General features: G+C 37.7%; 1 protein-coding gene across 2 annotated transcripts in view; it reads right to left on the reverse strand.

Moving 5' to 3' along the window:
- Positions 1–2178: 2178 nt before the first annotated feature.
- The window catches only part of LOC127628671 (constitutive coactivator of PPAR-gamma-like protein 2), a 36648-nt gene continuing 21435 nt past the window's right edge, over positions 2179–17391 (reverse strand). For both annotated transcript variants that reach the window (XM_052105455.1, XM_052105454.1), the window contains exons 8-16: positions 17137–17383; positions 14237–14408; positions 11516–11765; positions 11232–11346; positions 9447–9656; positions 9114–9330; positions 8896–9028; positions 7594–7657; positions 2179–7462 (exon numbers count right to left, since the gene is read on the reverse strand). In XM_052105455.1, coding sequence (XP_051961415.1) covers positions 7172–7462; positions 7594–7657; positions 8896–9028; positions 9114–9330; positions 9447–9656; positions 11232–11346; positions 11516–11765; positions 14237–14408; positions 17137–17383 — 1699 coding nt within the window. In that variant the 3' untranslated portion in view covers positions 2179–7171. The remainder of the gene's footprint in view (positions 7463–7593; positions 7658–8895; positions 9029–9113; positions 9331–9446; positions 9657–11231; positions 11347–11515; positions 11766–14236; positions 14409–17136; positions 17384–17391) is intronic.

Here is a 17391-nt window from a genome sequence, read left to right on the forward strand (position 1 = left end):
CTGGCATGCTGGATATCAGTTCTGGGCCAAATCCTGACTGATGGTGATCCATTCTTGATTTATTAGTGCTCGGAGTTGATCACAATTTGTGGGCTTCTGTTTGTCCACTCACCTTTTGAGGATTGACCACAGGTTCTCTATGGGATTAAGATCCGGGGAGTTGCCTGGCCACGGATCCAAAATTTCAATGTAATGATCTCCGAGCCACTTCATTATCACTCTTGCCTTGTGACATAGTGCTCCATCATGCTGGAAAATGCACGGATCATCACCATATTGCTCCTGGATCATTGGGAGAAGTTGCTCTTGCAGGACGTTTTGATACCATTTTTATTCATGGCAGTGTTTTTGGGCAGAATTGTGAGAGAACCCACTCCCTTGGATGAAAAGCAACCCCACACATGGATGATCTCCGGATGCTTCACTGTTGGCACGACACAGGACTCATGGTAGCGTTCACCTTTTCTTCTCCGGACTATTGATTTTCAAGATGTCCCAAACAGTGGGAGGCGGCTTCAGAGAAAATATCTTTGCACCAGTCTTCTGCTGTCCAATCCTTGTACTTCCTGCAGAATTTAAGTCTGTCCTTGAAGTTTTTCTTGGAGAGAAGTGGCTTCTTTGCTGCCCTTCTTGACACCAGGCCATTGTCCAAAAGTCTTCGTCTCACTGTGCTTGCAGATGCACTCACACCAACCTGCTGCCAATATTAAGCAAGCTCTGCACTGGTGGTGACACATTTCTGTAGCTGACTCCTCAGGAGAAGACGGTCCTGGCGCTTACTGGACAATCTGGGACATCCTGAAGACTTCTTCACTGCAGTTGAACCTTTCTCCTTGAAGTTCTTGATGATCTGGTAAATGGTTCTTTCAGGTGCAATATTCTATGCAGCAATTTCCTTGCATGTGAGGCCATTTTGATGCAAAGTGATGGATGCACGTCTTTCTTTAGAGGTAACCATTGCTAACAAGAACACAATGATTGAAAGCACTTCTTCCCTCCTTTTATAGTAAACAGTCTGCTCTTATAATCCAATCAGAATGATAGTGATTTCACCTGACTAGAACTTGTTCACACTTTCCCAGGTGCTGCTGATATGATTAGTGAAATGATGTTGGCTAGTCATTTTGTGCCAGGGCCTAAAAAAACTGTGATAGTTGCGTTTTTGTGATAAAGTTAATTTTTTGGACCAATGGAGCTTTTTGCAATTATTTAAAATGCATCTGATCACTCTGCACAATAATCTAGAAACAATGTAAATCAACACCACAACAACTGAAGCTGAAAAATTTGTGAAACACAAAATGTATGTCACTGTCAATACTTTTGGCCACAGCAAATTTTTCCTGGGCTGCATTTCCCAAAGCATTGTTAGCCTCAGTAGATCACAGAAACCACTGGTACAATGGTCTCTATGATCAAGCTTGCAATGCTTTTGAGAAACGCAGCCCTGATCCATGAGATCACTGCTTGCAATGCTTTAAGTTTGATTTTGAGGTAATTTGATCTATTTTTATTTTTTTAAATGTTGCACATTTATGTAGCCAATGAAAATCCTTGAAATTATCATTTATTTTAAGTCTAAGTACTTGTCATTTTCAGTTTTGAACAAGGTTTTTAAATCAAAGGTTTTTCTATAACTGTCCAATAAGTGAAATTATACTGTTTGGGATAAAAAGCCCCCTGTTGCATGGGGCTACAGGCCCATATAAAACACATTGTTTTCCCGAAGTGGGGGAATAGATTTATTAAAAAAAAAACAAAAAAAAAAAAACACAGACCAATATAAATCACAACAGAGAAAAAAATAAATAAATAATACTTGAGATGCCAAATGTGATTGAAATTAACAGAGAATAGCGCACTCTTTTCTATGCTTTGTGCCAAGTGCAATGTTCTAGTGTGTGACGACAAAAGCCTTTGAGGTGGCGATTTTATTTTGAAACTATTTTGTATGCAGGTGTGTTAAAAGTCTGTACAATGAGGATGCTAATTCATAGTTTATATTTAGACTTTTCAATAATAAATTTTGAATGATTATCTCATTTTTAAATGCCTCTCCAAATGTTTTCTCCGTCTCTTGCTTTTTTAAAAAAAAAATGTATGACTGGTGACACCAACAGGAGTGAAAGTCTTCCAAATAAACAACGAAATATAACCAAAACACATTTTTACTAAAAGAATAGATTTTATTTCAGCACTGCAAGTCATTTCCCAACCATACAAACATGACTGCCAACTTGGACTCTCTCTCTGAGCCTTTTGGCTTTCTCCCCAATCCATTGTGAAATCAGACCACAACAGCAAGACAAATTAAGAGGAAAAAGTTTCTTTCCAAAACAATCAGGTGCTTTCTTTCTACTAAAAATGAGAAATTGTTAATAACGATCATAACCATAACAGCAATAATAATAATGAACTTTACCCTTCACTTCACAAGTTGTTTGGAGCTTTTGGAGATCTTGACGCATGCATCAATGCATTTGTTTTGATGATGAACGGATCAGTTTTTCAAGAACAGATGACAGAATGTGTTGCCTACAAATGGATGGGTCTCAACTTGACAGTCTTGGTGCTATTAGGGGGTGGGGGTTATAAAGCAATGAGAACAATATATTGAGTGTTCTTTCAAAAAGTGTAGGATGTCAGCAGGCCACTGTACACAACACATTGCTGTTATCAGACTAGGATTGAAACCTGACAGCACCAGTTAAGAGCACACATGTGGTCCTGTGGAGTGAAGGGCTACAGAACCAGGATACAGAGGTTACGGTTATAAAGCATGAGTCAGATCTGGGGTCCAGACACAAAACTACAGGAATGCACAGGCAAAACTCTTTACCAAAATAGCATTTATGTGTGTACATGGTAACAGAATGTGTTCACACTTCACCTATCCATGACTACCATTGAAGCTACATTTGTAAGAGGGACAAGACATGTGCATGGAGCTGATGAAGTGTTCTAGGGTTAATCTGTATCAAGAGTTGTGTCCAAGGCTCCACTTGATAGGGAAAAAAAAAAGAATCTTCATTTTAGCAATGAAATGGATGATACAAGCTTCAGCCAGTGTTCACCAAAAAGATGTAAACATCACGTTTTCTTCATTTTAGTATCTGATTATGGACCCTTTATGTATTCTAATAAAACATGTAACTGTGCAAGATATTTTACAGTATTTTACTTTGAAAATTAATCAATTAAATGTATTCTGTTTTGTGCAAGGAAGCAACACAAAACTTGCTCAGAATTACTCCACTTGTGAATTTTTAAGAGCCAAATCAATAATACAAAAATGTAATGGGTTATTTTTGTAAGTGACAATTACATCATAATGGTGAATTGGTTTGAAACAATACCATACAAAATAGAGGTGAGGAAAAAAAAAAACTGCAATAATTACAGTTGAAAATAATCTATTTCCTTTAAGCGAATTGTAATACTAAATGTAGCAACGGTCAAAGGAGTAGGAGTTGTAATAACAATAAAAAAGTAAGGAAAACACAATTTTACAACTGAATAAATCCAAAGATGGTAAGGTTAGATTTCTTAGTTCTCTGTTGAAAATTATACAACTTTTGTCTAAGATTACATAACAGACAGGCTAATTATAAAAATTTTTCTGACTGTTAGTATGAAGGTACAGAGAGTCGTTGCAGGTGTAACAAAGGCAAGAATAACAGAATGAAAAGAGAACAGTTTAAAAGAGGGAGACATTGCAATCTGGGCAAACTATAGATTTAGAAAAGACAAATGCTTGCACATTTGAACCTTTTGTGACAGTGAATGTCTATGGCTCATGTGAAACAAGAGGGGGAAAAAAGAAAAAGTTAGAGGGACAAAAAGATAACGATAAATCTCAATTTGTCACAAATTCTGCATGATATCAGGGTCTTTTATCAAAACAGTGCTATTCTAAAGACAATGGCTAGACCAACCTTGGATTTCCAGAGCATTTATCTCATACGATTAAAATATCATCCTCTTGAGTATATATATTTATATATCGGTTGCAAGTCTATATTTTACCATCACGCGAGTCTCCATGAATAATGAGAGTTTAAACAGCGATCTAGAAAAAAGCAAAGCTTTGGACAGGGTAACTTTGGAACCAAGCGTCTGAAATTGCAAGTGAAGTATCCAAATAATTAAATGAGAAATTAACAACACTCTGGACATTACATAATTTGAGTATGCAAATGTTTTAATAATTATATTCTCTCTCATACAAACTGACATCTCTCTACAGGTATAACAAAGATGTTCTGAGTGTGAGAGATTCTTTATTTGGTGTGACTTTATATTTCAATTTATGCTTTTCCTTTCTTAGATTACACTTAAAACTAAATGTGAACAAGTTACTGGTATTCTATGACAACAAACACATTGAAAGAAAAAAAAACTAACTTAAACTGCTTTTATCACAGATGGAAACAGGATTAAATGCTTTTCAAAGGATCTATAGTTATTCGGCGGCAACTGAAATTTCAGTGTTGTGTGTACATGAGTATGTCTCTGTATGCATGTTCATATGCACTATAACATGCTGGAGAAAACTAGCACTACTGTACTTAACTCGTAATAAAATGTGACAACCTAAGGTTGAGGTTCAAAACACTCTAGTGTGTATGACAGTGTACCTTATTAGTTTCAGAATACTATCTGTCATGGTACTTTCAAGATTATTTATTCTTGGTTAAAGTCTGTCCTGTGTCCAGTATCATCACGTATTCTGATATTTCACTGTTCTTTGGGAAATATCATTCATTTTCAATTCATTTTCTGTGACTACTCATCAGTAGTAAACACATCCAAAATGCATGCTTCAGGTCAGTAAAATTTCTGAAGGCCTTTGAATGCCATTTGTTAGTGTGTTGAAGTATATATGTCTGGGTTCCTCAAGAGTGACAATTTGCAGAAAATACATAGACTATTATAGGTGTCTTCCATAGTCTTATTTGATATATTTTAGTGGCCCTAAATATAATTGATCAATTTCTTATCTTAACAAAATAAGGTGCATCTTTTGACTTCATAGAAATCTGCGATGTAATCTTGGCATTGTCAGTTGTACAGATCTTAAACTATGACCATTAAATGTAATAGGCTCTCTTAAGTATATTAATTATTCTTACATTAACATTTTTTATTAATTACGTTCAATGCATCATTGGTGCAAAACATATATTTAAATGTTTTTAAAATGGATTTAAAACATTAACAAGTAAAATAATTTCCAAGCCATTTGATTTAAACATAAAATGGCAACTAGGGCTTTAATCTATAGGGTTTCGTTTTGTTTAGATTTTTTAAAGCCCATTTGCCTCGATAGAAGTGCATGAGTTCATAGAACTGTCACAAAAACAAGACAAGACAGATTATTGTCACAAACGGTCAGGAGAAGCGGACTCCGATATTTTTTGTCACAACAGAAGGTTCGTTCAATAATTACTTTCAATTATTTTGAGTTTTTACACAATTTCAATGATTTTAGCTATGGTGGGAGAATGCACATGCACAAAATAACATCCACATGGTACACATGCACAAGGCACACAGGAGATGTGAATGACGGCAGGGTGAGAAAAGCTAAACTGCTAAAAATAAAACCAAACTTAAAATAAAATAAAACATTCAAAATCGTTGTGAAGTTGAGGTGCGCCAAATGGCAGGTCTTTAGGTCTGACTGAGGGACTGTGTGCATTCTCAACCACTGATAAAATCACTCCCCTCAATCACAGGATCATGAACATTTGGGTTTATATGCAAATATTTGGGATATCAAACCGTGTCATGGTTCCATCTGAACACATCGTTATATATTCTCTCTAACTCTGGCAGAGGTCTCGATTCTTCTTTATCCTGGTTCGAGGACAAACCCAGTGTGTTTTCATTAGTTTTAAAACAAAGCGCAGATTACTGCGCACTCCGTTCTCACATTCAAATGAGTTGATCCTAATTTGTACGTTAAACAAAACACAAGATAAAAGCTTATATAGACAGTTAAACTGTCTAGGAATGAAGATCTGCTGGGGTACCAACTGGCTCATTAGTAAAAAATTATCCAATTAACCAAATTATGGTATCTATATAGCACAGTACTATTTTCTCCTTATCATAAATATAATTTTAAGTGCTTTATGTTAGAATACAATACATTTTCAAGGGCATTTCCTCCTCTGCGGAGGGGAGGGGCTTGCATATCTATTTAACATGGGACATAAGGTGCTTTAAAAATACATTTAAAACTCTTTCAGTAGCTGTAGGACTGATTTGTTCTGCTATTAGCTAATACTAAAGGGGAAGTGGGCTCAAAAGAAGCTGACAAGATTGTCATAAGTCTACGTGTGAGATAAAGCAACAAGAGTTGAGCAAGCTATGCAATGGTGAGTGCAATCCGAATGAATCTCTTGGTCTCTTAATTCATCCTGCTCATCCTCACTTATACACTATCTCTGAGCCTGTTCTGAAGACAATGGCAAATTCTTCACATGCACTTCACCCTACGATAATGGCCAAAGAAGGGACTACCATGTGTGTTTGAATGTACACTGTGACATACAAATACGACCTGTGTTTTCCATCAGTTTCCACTCTTCTACTGTATTCAGGGCAATGTTGTCTGTGACTCCTCCACTATGGTGCAATTCATATACAACAAAAGCAATTTTATGCCGTGTGGTGGAAACTTTAGAGTAAGACGTTGTTGTGCTGCTTAACACGGTGCAACAGTGTTTTAAACAAGTACATTTTAAAGTAAGCTTTGGGCAATAAGGGCCTTTTGTAGCCATTTTAGGCAATCATACATATAAGGTTTACCATTGACATATTACAGGTCTGCAAAAAACAAAAAACAAACTCAATAGCTTTTCACAATGCTACAACACTGATGGGCCAGTGGAAAGGATGAGGTCCAGAATCCAAAGATTCAGGGCGCTGTGCAATCGATTTAAACTCTATCAGTTTTAAACCAGAACCGGCTCTTAAGGTGACATATAGACCACATTCAGGTCACTGTCCATCTGTCGTTTCCAGCATGTGTAGCATCATAAATTATATCATGACAACACAAAGTGGCTACTGTGCCCTAAATATTCAATTTTGCAAGGAAAAGGCAGTCGACCATAGATCATTCCCTCTCACTCTCTTATTCTTATTACATTTTGGGATGTAATTACTCCTCTTTCTGTAGTGCACCATCTGATGGGGAGTCGTCAAGGCAACAAGTGGCCTCAACCTCCACCCCATCTCCTGACTGGTTGTCTCTGCTGGCTAAGGCACACTGGATTGGCTGGGCCAGTGGTGGCAGGTCAAGGGCTTGACCAGTGGCGCTTCCTGAAGAGCTGCCATTTAGCTGCTGCGACACAGTCACTGTTTCCTCTGTGGGTCCAGAGGGCCGCCCCACAGCTTTAGGATCCTCGGTGAGCTTTGGGGGGCTGGTAGAGGGAGGCGATGAGGACAAAGTCTAAGAGAAACATTGAGGGAGGTAAAACAAATCAATCTTCTCTTGTCAATACCAATGTGTGCAGAGTAGTATGTGAGCTGGATGGGATGAATACTGTGTATTGTATTAAGAAAGTTATGTGTTGGATGTACCTGTGTTCTACTGGTGGTCACTTTCTTAACACCCCCTACTTTCGATATCACTTCTTTACCCCTTCTGGGAAAAAGAAAACAATACAATCATCAGTAGAAAAAGAATGGATGCTGAAAAAGGAATTAGATATAAGTGCATTACAGATGCACATATATTTTGGCCAATACTGAGAGCCAATTCTTTTTTTTTTGTAAATGAGCAATAAGCAATATAACTGCTGATATTATAAATCATGCATGAAATCTAGAGGTCGACCGATACAGGTTTTTTTTTAGTGGCCGATATTCAGAGAGCAGGGTGGCCGATAGGCCATTATAATGCTGATAAATCACACAACTTAATATAATAGTAAATAGCAGGTGCATAAATTGGCTAAAAATTAATTACTTTAAATGTAGCATTATATTTACTCGCAAAACTCAAACTGTACAAATATATTTTTTTTTTATAAGTTTGAGTAATTGTTTGCACAAAGAACATTTTATATATTAGGAAAAAGGAAATAACAACAGTGTATCCCCTGCTTGGAGTGTAATGGACTGACCATCAAGCAACATTCGTGAGTCAGAGGGATACCGTTTTGATTCAAGCTATTATAAAATGCTCTTAAGAGAATATATAGGAGTGCTCAACCAGTAGAAAAGGATTTGCACAAGTTTAGTGAGGTTTTTGAATTAAAACTATTTAAATGAGATGTCTGCATATTTGCAGACAGAATGTGATAGAAGTTTTATTGATATTTGCCTTTTTAGACAAAACAGTTAACTGTTACAGGGAACTGTTCATAAAAGAGAATGAAACACTCAAGCACTCTGATATGTGGGCTGTTTAAATTAGACTGTTGCACACTGATCTATTATTGTGGAATCACGATGGCACGTTAACAACAAAATGAACTGTGATTGGTCATTTACATGTATCAAACAGCTCCTTAACGTGCAAGCAAAAGATTCTTGGTGCCATGAAGGCTTAAGAAACTAATCGGCCAAACTGGAAAATGTATCAACCTATGCAAATAATTAAAAAATATAGGTCGACCACTAATGAAAACATACATAAAGACACAGAAAAATACAGTTTGAATTGGAAATAAGCCCTGATACTATCTGCTTCTAAAACCAGTCTAATGTGGCTGATTTATAGTATACAAAAAAATAGTGCACATACAAATGTAATATATGCTGTCACCTCCAGATTAAAACAATCCCATTGTGGCACATTGTCCACATTCATAGAGGAGTGCTGTTAATTGTGCAAGATAGTAAAGAATAATGCTTTGTAATGACACAGAATGGACTCACCCTTTCCCTCCTACTGACACCACCTGCATATTGAACCCCCCTCTGCCTCGGACTGGTTTGTTCCCAGCCCATTGACCAACAACCATGCCAGCTATTTCCAGCTTGCCACCCTGGGGAGGTATAGACTGGATTCCTGAAAGAAATAACCATGTGAGTTTTGAGCATATCTTGACAAAAAATTATAACAAAAAAAAACTAAGTAAGGTGCAAGGTCAAACCTGGGAAGGCCCTGGGCCTGTGCTGCTGGTGAGGATGAGGCATGGAGCCCAGAGGGCGGGGAGGGTACAGAGGGTGCATGGGGTAGAAAGGGGGCACCATGGCAGGAGGAAGGAATGCAGGGGGTGGCAGTGGTGGAGGTGGGGGTGGAGGTCGGGAGAAGTTAATGCCTTCAAGAATAGCCTGGCGCATCTTCTCCACCCTTGAAACCAGCTCCTCCTGCAAACACAGAGTGAGAGACATTTACTTTATTTTCAATTAAATCCACACTTTAACCACAATTCTACAAGAGAACATCATGAACAGCAAATTGTCTTATGGAAATTAAATGTTACCTGGCATTCACACATGTCAAGTAAGGAGGCTCTGTCTCTGGTGGCTTTAGCTAGTTTGCTCTGGAACAACTTCCCATCAAAAAAGCCCCAAGGGCAGCAGTGGTCCCACGGCAGGGGCTGTCCACATACATCATTCACAAACAGGGCGGTGTCCACTCCACTCATGAAGAGAGAAGCCAGCTGCACCCCACGGTTATCTACCTTCTCCACCTTGTATCAATGTCACACAGAATCGGTAAAATACGATCAAGAGGTACATTTGTATTAGCCTTCTAAATATCACAGTAATGTGTAATTTCAGATTTCTGCGATCTCTTAACTCTTTCCCCGCCAAACACGGAATTTTCCGGGTTTCCGTGTTTTAGGTGTTATACGGTAAGGAAGACTCCTCCGCATGTTTTGAAAGAGTACGCAACTCTTTGATCAAAGAAACAGACTGCGATCGTCTCAAACATGAAGAAGTGGAGTATTGAGAAGCTCAAAATATCAGACATAAACATGCCTTTTATCAGCTTTTTGTCTGAAATGTTGTTTTTGACAAAACAGACCTCTGTTCAAGTCGCAATAAAAAAGAACAAATGAAGATAAAATAAAATCGCTTTTTTTTTGCCTAAAAGCAGAGGCTCAGATCTTTATTGTGATATAAAGCATCTTCATATATTCATGGAAGAAAATATTCTGCGGGCCATTAAAGTTTAGCGAAAATTCATCAAAAACCCTGGCGGTGGCTGGCAACTTTTTTTTAAAAACGCTGGCGGGGAAAGAGTTAAAATAATTAAACAGAATATTTAACTTCGTTTTACACCTATGTTTTGCCCTGAACTTCTTGAATTATTTTACATATAGAGAGAAACCCAAAACCTAGTCTTACCTCAAGACACGCACACACACCTACACAAATTGTTTTTCAAAATGGCTCACCGAATTTGAAATACATAAAAAGTGTGAAATAAAAAAAGATAGTGGATAAGGTTTGTTAAATTAAATCACTACTCCTGCTGACTTTACTGTAATCTTGCTTTGTACAGTTATGTAAGAACATGCAAACACATTTGCAAATGTTCTTTTGTCTCAAATTGCTGCTCGCTCTCTCTCTGCTCATTGTATGTGTGATTTGAGCAATTTCCCTTCTCAAGAACATATTGAATTATGAACATGAATGAACCAAACAATATCCTCAGTGTAAAGGATGTAATTCACTAAATATAAGTCACTGTATTTTATGGTTACAGCTGCCTAAAAGTCAACTTCTTTAAATGTGAAATTTTTCAGAGTGAACTGGATATTCAACAAGAAAAATGTATATTTGTACTTTGATAAGAGGGCATGATGACATAAGCTGAAAAGTTGTTTCAGAGGCGTTCAAGTTGTTTCACTTCGAAGCATTAAGGCGCAGATGTTTTGTTTTTTGGATAAGCATGCACAATTTGACTAGAATTGTGCATTAAGAAAGTAAAAAGGTCCATTTTGATTTCATGTTGACTTTCAAGGATTATTTCCACATTTTACTGAGGAGCAATACTGCTCATACAATCAAAAGAATCAAAATGGTAATGGCAAACTACTTTGAATTGTCCTCTGAAGAAAATTTTATTTACAAAACTAATCATTAATATGAATACTGTTAATATTTAATTCTTGCTATTGAAGTATTTTAATTGTGGATCTTTTCACATTCATAAAAATGTATGTGTGCCCAAGTAATTCATCCTAATGTCAATTCCTGGGGGAGGTCAGTGTGCCACTAAGTTATCTAATGCAGAATTATTGAGCCACATGACTTGCCTTGAGTTCCTGCAGTTGGTCAGGCTCATAGAGCTGGCTGGACACAGCTTGAGCCAAAAAGGCATCAAGCTCATGGCGCTGAAGAATGCGGCCTCCTGGCCACTGCATCATATACCTGTATTTGATAATAAATACACACAATACTTACTGTCCCATACATTCAGAGCTACTCAGATTTATTGCTGACCAGTTTATCCAAAGTGGAGTAAGAGCCATTCCATTGCGAATGAGGAAAGTGTTTATAATGTCTACCATTATTTCAACACTCAACGGGGCATGAGTACCTGAGCACACAGCACATGAGCAGCAGGTGAGATGGCACACAGGCCGGGTTGAGCAGGGCAGGGCAGTCAGAGCGCATACAGGCCAGGAAGGCTCGAGTGCGGCGGCTGCGGTCCTCGGAAGCTCTGCCCAGCCACAACCGCCTCAGGTTGGGACACGTCCACTCACGAAAACACAAGGCTGGAACGAGCTCTGGGGTCAGGGCAGATTTAGCTTTACTGGCACACCACTCCTTCACAATCACCGGAGGCACTATGGAGTCATACAGAAATGAGAGATGATAAATTACATTTGATCTTCCTCAGAAATATTCTTTCCCACACTCAGAGGGGACACAGAAGGATAGGGGTGGGTGGTATAACAAAAATCTTTTATTACAGTAGGGATGCAACTATTATTTTTATAATCGATTAATCTTTGATAATTTCTTTGATTAATCAGATAAAAACAATTTTATTTCCTGTATTTTATTTTAAATATGATTCAATAAAAAATAGAAATGATAAAAGGGCGTAAGGATTTGATTCGATCTACAGTGCTAAATTCACATTTCTATACTCACAAAACTTTGAAAAAAGCCTGCATCGTGAAAATTTAATTTAATTTGACCAATTGTCACACATTATACATACATTTCTGCATATACATGGTGAAATTATTTATTTTTCACATATCCCAGCTAAGCTGGGGTCAGAGTGCAGGGTCAGCCATGATACGGCGCCCCTGGAGCAGATAGGTTCAAGGGCCTTGCTCAAGGGCCCAACAGTGGTGTCTTGGTGGTGTTGGGGCTTGAACCCACGACCTTCTGATCAGTAACCCAGAGCCTTAACCGCTGAGCCACCACTGCCCCAAAAAGTTACGTTTTCATTTTTTATTATTATTATTACTTTCAGGACATATGCGAAACAGTTCCTTTCATTACTTGTTAAAATTTTTTAAATAGTGCTGTAGTAAAATAGTAAAATGATCTATCAGGGATGAAGTCGGGCAAAAAATATCAGCCCAGCAGATAGCAATAGAATAGAAACCAGAATTGAAATATTAAAAACTCAATCCGTGAAGCTAACTCACCCTCAATCTTCCAAAAACACATGTTTTCCAAAAGCACTTAACCGGTCACTAAAAAATATAAAAAAAAAAAAATAATTTTTAATCTGTTTTGTATACTATTCTGATGATAGTGAAACTTTGTAGTATGGCACTTTTCGTACCACTGTCTCCTTAAGATGATTCGCTTATGTTTTCCCCTTTTGTAAGTCGCTTTGGATAAAAGCGTCTGCCAAATGAATAAATGTAAATGTAAAAATTCTGCGCAGCTGAAAAATACAATTATATTAGACACATATGCTTGTACACGGTCACCTACTATTTACATGATGTATTTTACATTAATATTGTAGGTTTTAAAATAGTATTGTCACCGATTACTATTCTTTTAAATAAATATGTGTATGATTATCCAGTAAAATAATGGTTTTACATAAATTGACAGGATGAGAAATCATTTGTAACACTTTAAAAATGACACAATTGGACCTCTGAGACATCAGTGGAACAGCCATGAAAGCTGCACGATTGATTACATTGAAATTGTGGTATGATATTGCACCAGTTTAATCAAAGTGATGGTGCTCTATTCTCCATTGCGATCAGTCTGATTGACACTGATGCACACGCACGCGTGCTCGGTAAATTTTAACAGAGATTAGCTTGAGTTAAAAACAAACTAGATTTTGAATTAATGATAGGTAAACATTATAAAACATAGAAAATAGTAGTCAAATGTAAGTGATGCGCTAGAGTGAAACAACTCTCAAGCACATCAAATAGCACAAGCACTCTGTCAACACACCTGAAGCAGTAAACACACCACATTAAACTGTGCTTATTATGATCTCCTTTGTGGTGTTTATAAAGTGCTCTCGTGAACGAGAACTTGGGTCGTGTTTTTTCCACTTCAACGCGTCTCCTTTGGCTGTAAAGAGACGTAATTAACAATGCTTCTCCGTGCTCGCCGCACATATCCAACTAATTGATAATGAAATTCACTGTCGATGATTTCCATTATCGATATTAATCGATTTATCGATTAGCTGTTGCAGCACTTTATCACAGTTTGAGTAATTATATATCATGGTAATTGTACATATATCATAATAGTTATTTTTGCTAGATATTTAAATGAGTTACTTAACATTTTTAGTGCATCTGAGCAAAAACACCATATAACACTTAACTCTAACAGGGCAACACTATAAATAAACTGGATGAGCCTAGAATGTTTTAAAATTGTGACAATGGGACCACACTTCACTGAATTCTATAATGTGGCACGTTGGCAACCAAAAGCAGCCTACAGATATACCAGACACATGCAGAGAGTTATAACAAGTGAAAACTCTTATCTCTCCTAGTTATACGTACTCAAAGCACTCATTTAGTAGAAAATGCTATAGTTATAAGCTTAGTGTCTGATTTTAAAAATTGTGCTGCTGATATATCACTTTATAAAAAGTATAGCAGTATCTCTAATGGATGATACATATCTACAGTTGCCGCCCAGGCCTACGGTTGGTTAAATCTATCAGCAAGACTAAAGCAGCATAAAATAGAGAAGAGCTGGTTCTCTGGTCAGAAATCCAGGGAACGATCTGCATCATGTTTTCTTTTCTAGTTCTACAGTCTCATGTGCCCAACATCTATGTTTTCCCCACTCCTCTCACCGTCAACAGGACTGCGCTTGCGCATGGCCAATCTCTCCAGTCTTCGCTGGGTCTCAGCCAAACTGAACAGCACCCCGTAGGCATATTGGCGGGCAGAACGGAAAAGTAGAGAGGCAGGAGGAAGGTCGGGGTTGCACTCATCCTCTATACACACTGGCATCTTCATCTCCCCCTGGGAAGTGATCGGAAAGAGAGGACATGCAAACAGAGTGTAAGTGAGAGTTCCAAGCATACAAGACAGCTGCTTTGTGCAATAACTAGGTTTTAAGTGTATTTTCCATATTACATTTATTAATAACAGGAAATACATAACTTAGTAGTAAAATGGATTGTTTCAAAAGTAATATGAAAATTCTGATTGTACAAAATTGTATTGTGTTTTGACTAGGGCTGTAATGATTATGAAATCTGGCTGACGATTAATTGTCAAACAAATAATTGCAAGTAATTGTCTGTTTTAGGGCATTCACAATTATGACTATTAACTTTCATACAAATTGTAATGCTTTTCTCATAGGTGTATTGTGTGCTGAATAAACCATAAGTCGTCATTTAGTCTCGATCCATATTCACTTACACTGTTGTAGTTGAAACCCAGCAAACCTGAATAGATATTATATTATATTTAATTATGCAATAGTAAAATATTTCTATTCAAACTCTTCACTTTTACACGTTACTTTAAGGCTCTCTGATTAAACCCAAGAGCCTTTCTTTCACATGAAGACCTTTGAGATTCTGTGTTCCTTCGTTCCATCATCGGGCATGACACAGGGCTTTTGTCACTGCACGTCATTAACTCATACAGTTTGTATGAAACCAATGACAAGTAAGATTTGCCATTACACGGTTGTTAAATGAAAGTGAAACAGAGCGCTTTGTATTCACTAAAATCCTTGTTTGTATTTTCGCAGGAGTTTGGTGAAAAAACCTCCACAGACAGCGCATGCATCACAGTGCTTTAATTCTAAGACTGAAGTGGTTTAAATCTTCACGAGCACTTCAGAAGCTGCAATCTGTGAGACGGTCTGAGTATAACTGAATAAGATGTGCCGTTCATTACCTTATTTGGAGAGTATTTGGACAGTAAAATGTGATAGGAATTTAAAAAGCAAAATAATCGTGGTTCTCAAATAACCGATAAATGCTCGTGGCGGGACCTTCAAAAAACAGAGATATGAAATACAAAATCAAGATTACTGTATGAACGTGTATGACTGTAGTGGAAGAAATTTAAAGATGATGAATTTAAAGATGCAACTTTTTAGAGCAAAGTCGCACCTGATTATAAGTCACATCGGGTCAAAACCACGCTGAGAAAAAAATAACCATATCGCATCAGTCATGTCGCACTGACGGAGATTACATACAGTAATGCCCGTTTCACACATACTCCGTGTGCAGTGCGTATGCAGTGCGTATACGGTACAGGAGCAGCACGCGCTATAGTGCATTCACATATGCTGCGTTTGAAGTGCGCTACTGATCCGCAGTTTCTGTGAGCCACAAAATCAAAAATGTGTAAGTAATTTTGATTTTAAATCCAAACGTTAACTTTGAGATTGTTTAAGGCATTGAAACAGTATGAAAATTCATTTTAATCATTGTGATTCTTTGTTTTACATGTAGTTCGAGTTGAAGAAAAGCTATCGCGCTATATCTGTTGCTAAGAAGGAGAAGATTGAGACGCATCTGCGTTCACTCTGTCTTTTTTTAGGGTAAAAAATCATATAGGATGGCATTTTGCAACTTTTGGGACTACAATCACTCTTTTTTGTTTTTCTTGACCCTGTAATTTAGTAACTATAGAACACATTAACTGTAATTATGCGTATATGATGAAATTATTACAGTTTCTTGACAATCTATGTCTATTTTAATGTGAACAATGCACTGCCACTTTAATTCAGTGCGGTGCAGCACAGCAAAAATAGACTCGGAACGATCGCTGCACTGCTGTATACACACCGCAACTGGAACGGATCGACGGACTGCATCCGCGTGCAGTGTAAAAGCTCTAACCTGTTAACATGGGTACGGAAAAAAATATGCACCGCATACGCACTGCAAACGGAGTATGTGTGAAACGGGCGTAAGTACTAGGACCCCTTCCTGAATTCACTTCACCGGTTCAGACATCAAACATGCTCCATGAAGATTACAGTGCCTCAGAATCTACACATCATATCACAGTGTTTTTGGGCTTGTTTTAAACGGGAGAATTTGCTTCAAGTAATCATGTGTAACAGTTTCTCATATTCTTTTTATGTTTCATCAAAGAAATGCAAAAAATAAGACATATCTGTTTATAACATCTATAACTCTATGCTGTGCACAAATAAACAGCTTTTAGTCTGAGTAAAACAATATGCCTGTTTTATTCTTTTCATTCATTAACGACTGTGGATATTTCAACCCTCTTGCAAATGTATTAATTATCCGGTTCACTGACTTAATGTTTTTACTACGATTGTGATAAAACTTCATTTTGTGGGCATGTGAGGAGTTGCGTTTGAGAACAAAGAGTTTGTTAGAACAATAATGTTTTGATGGACAAAATATTTAAACTGGTTGCATAAACTACTTCGTAAAATTTAAAACGCTTCAACCATCTCGATGACTGATGTTTTCATCTGTTTTTGTGTGCATGTTTTTAACCAGCTGGCATCTGTTACGTATAATGTATATAAGTCGCTTCGGACTATAAGTCGCAGGACCTTTCAGATGATGAAAAACAAATCCCATGACTTATATTGCGGAAAATACGGTAGTCAATCTCACAACTTTACAAGTAGAACTAATAGTAATGCAATGACAGCATCCTGAGTGGCATGTGTCACATGAAAAATCTGAAACTGTTGGCCAACAACTTTGGTTTGGGGAGTACAAAACAAACCTACCTTGGTCAGGATGTGGTACATCTGCGGGTACATGAGTCCTCTCCTGTGTCTGTGCTCTGCCACTCTCAGCACCTCAGCACTGACCTGTGGAAGGGGTGGAGTTGTGATGTCCATGTGACTACGTGTTGGCATGGAGAGCAGAGATGGGATGGCCGGCCCACTTCCATTACCATGGTGGCCGTCCCCAGAGGCACCACCACCACGTCCAGTGGGATCTTCCCATCTTGATGACTTTTCAGCCAAATGACTTAAAAA

This window comes from Xyrauchen texanus, chromosome 35 (genome assembly GCF_025860055.1).
Source record: "Xyrauchen texanus isolate HMW12.3.18 chromosome 35, RBS_HiC_50CHRs, whole genome shotgun sequence".
Taxonomy (NCBI): domain Eukaryota; kingdom Metazoa; phylum Chordata; class Actinopteri; order Cypriniformes; family Catostomidae; genus Xyrauchen; species Xyrauchen texanus.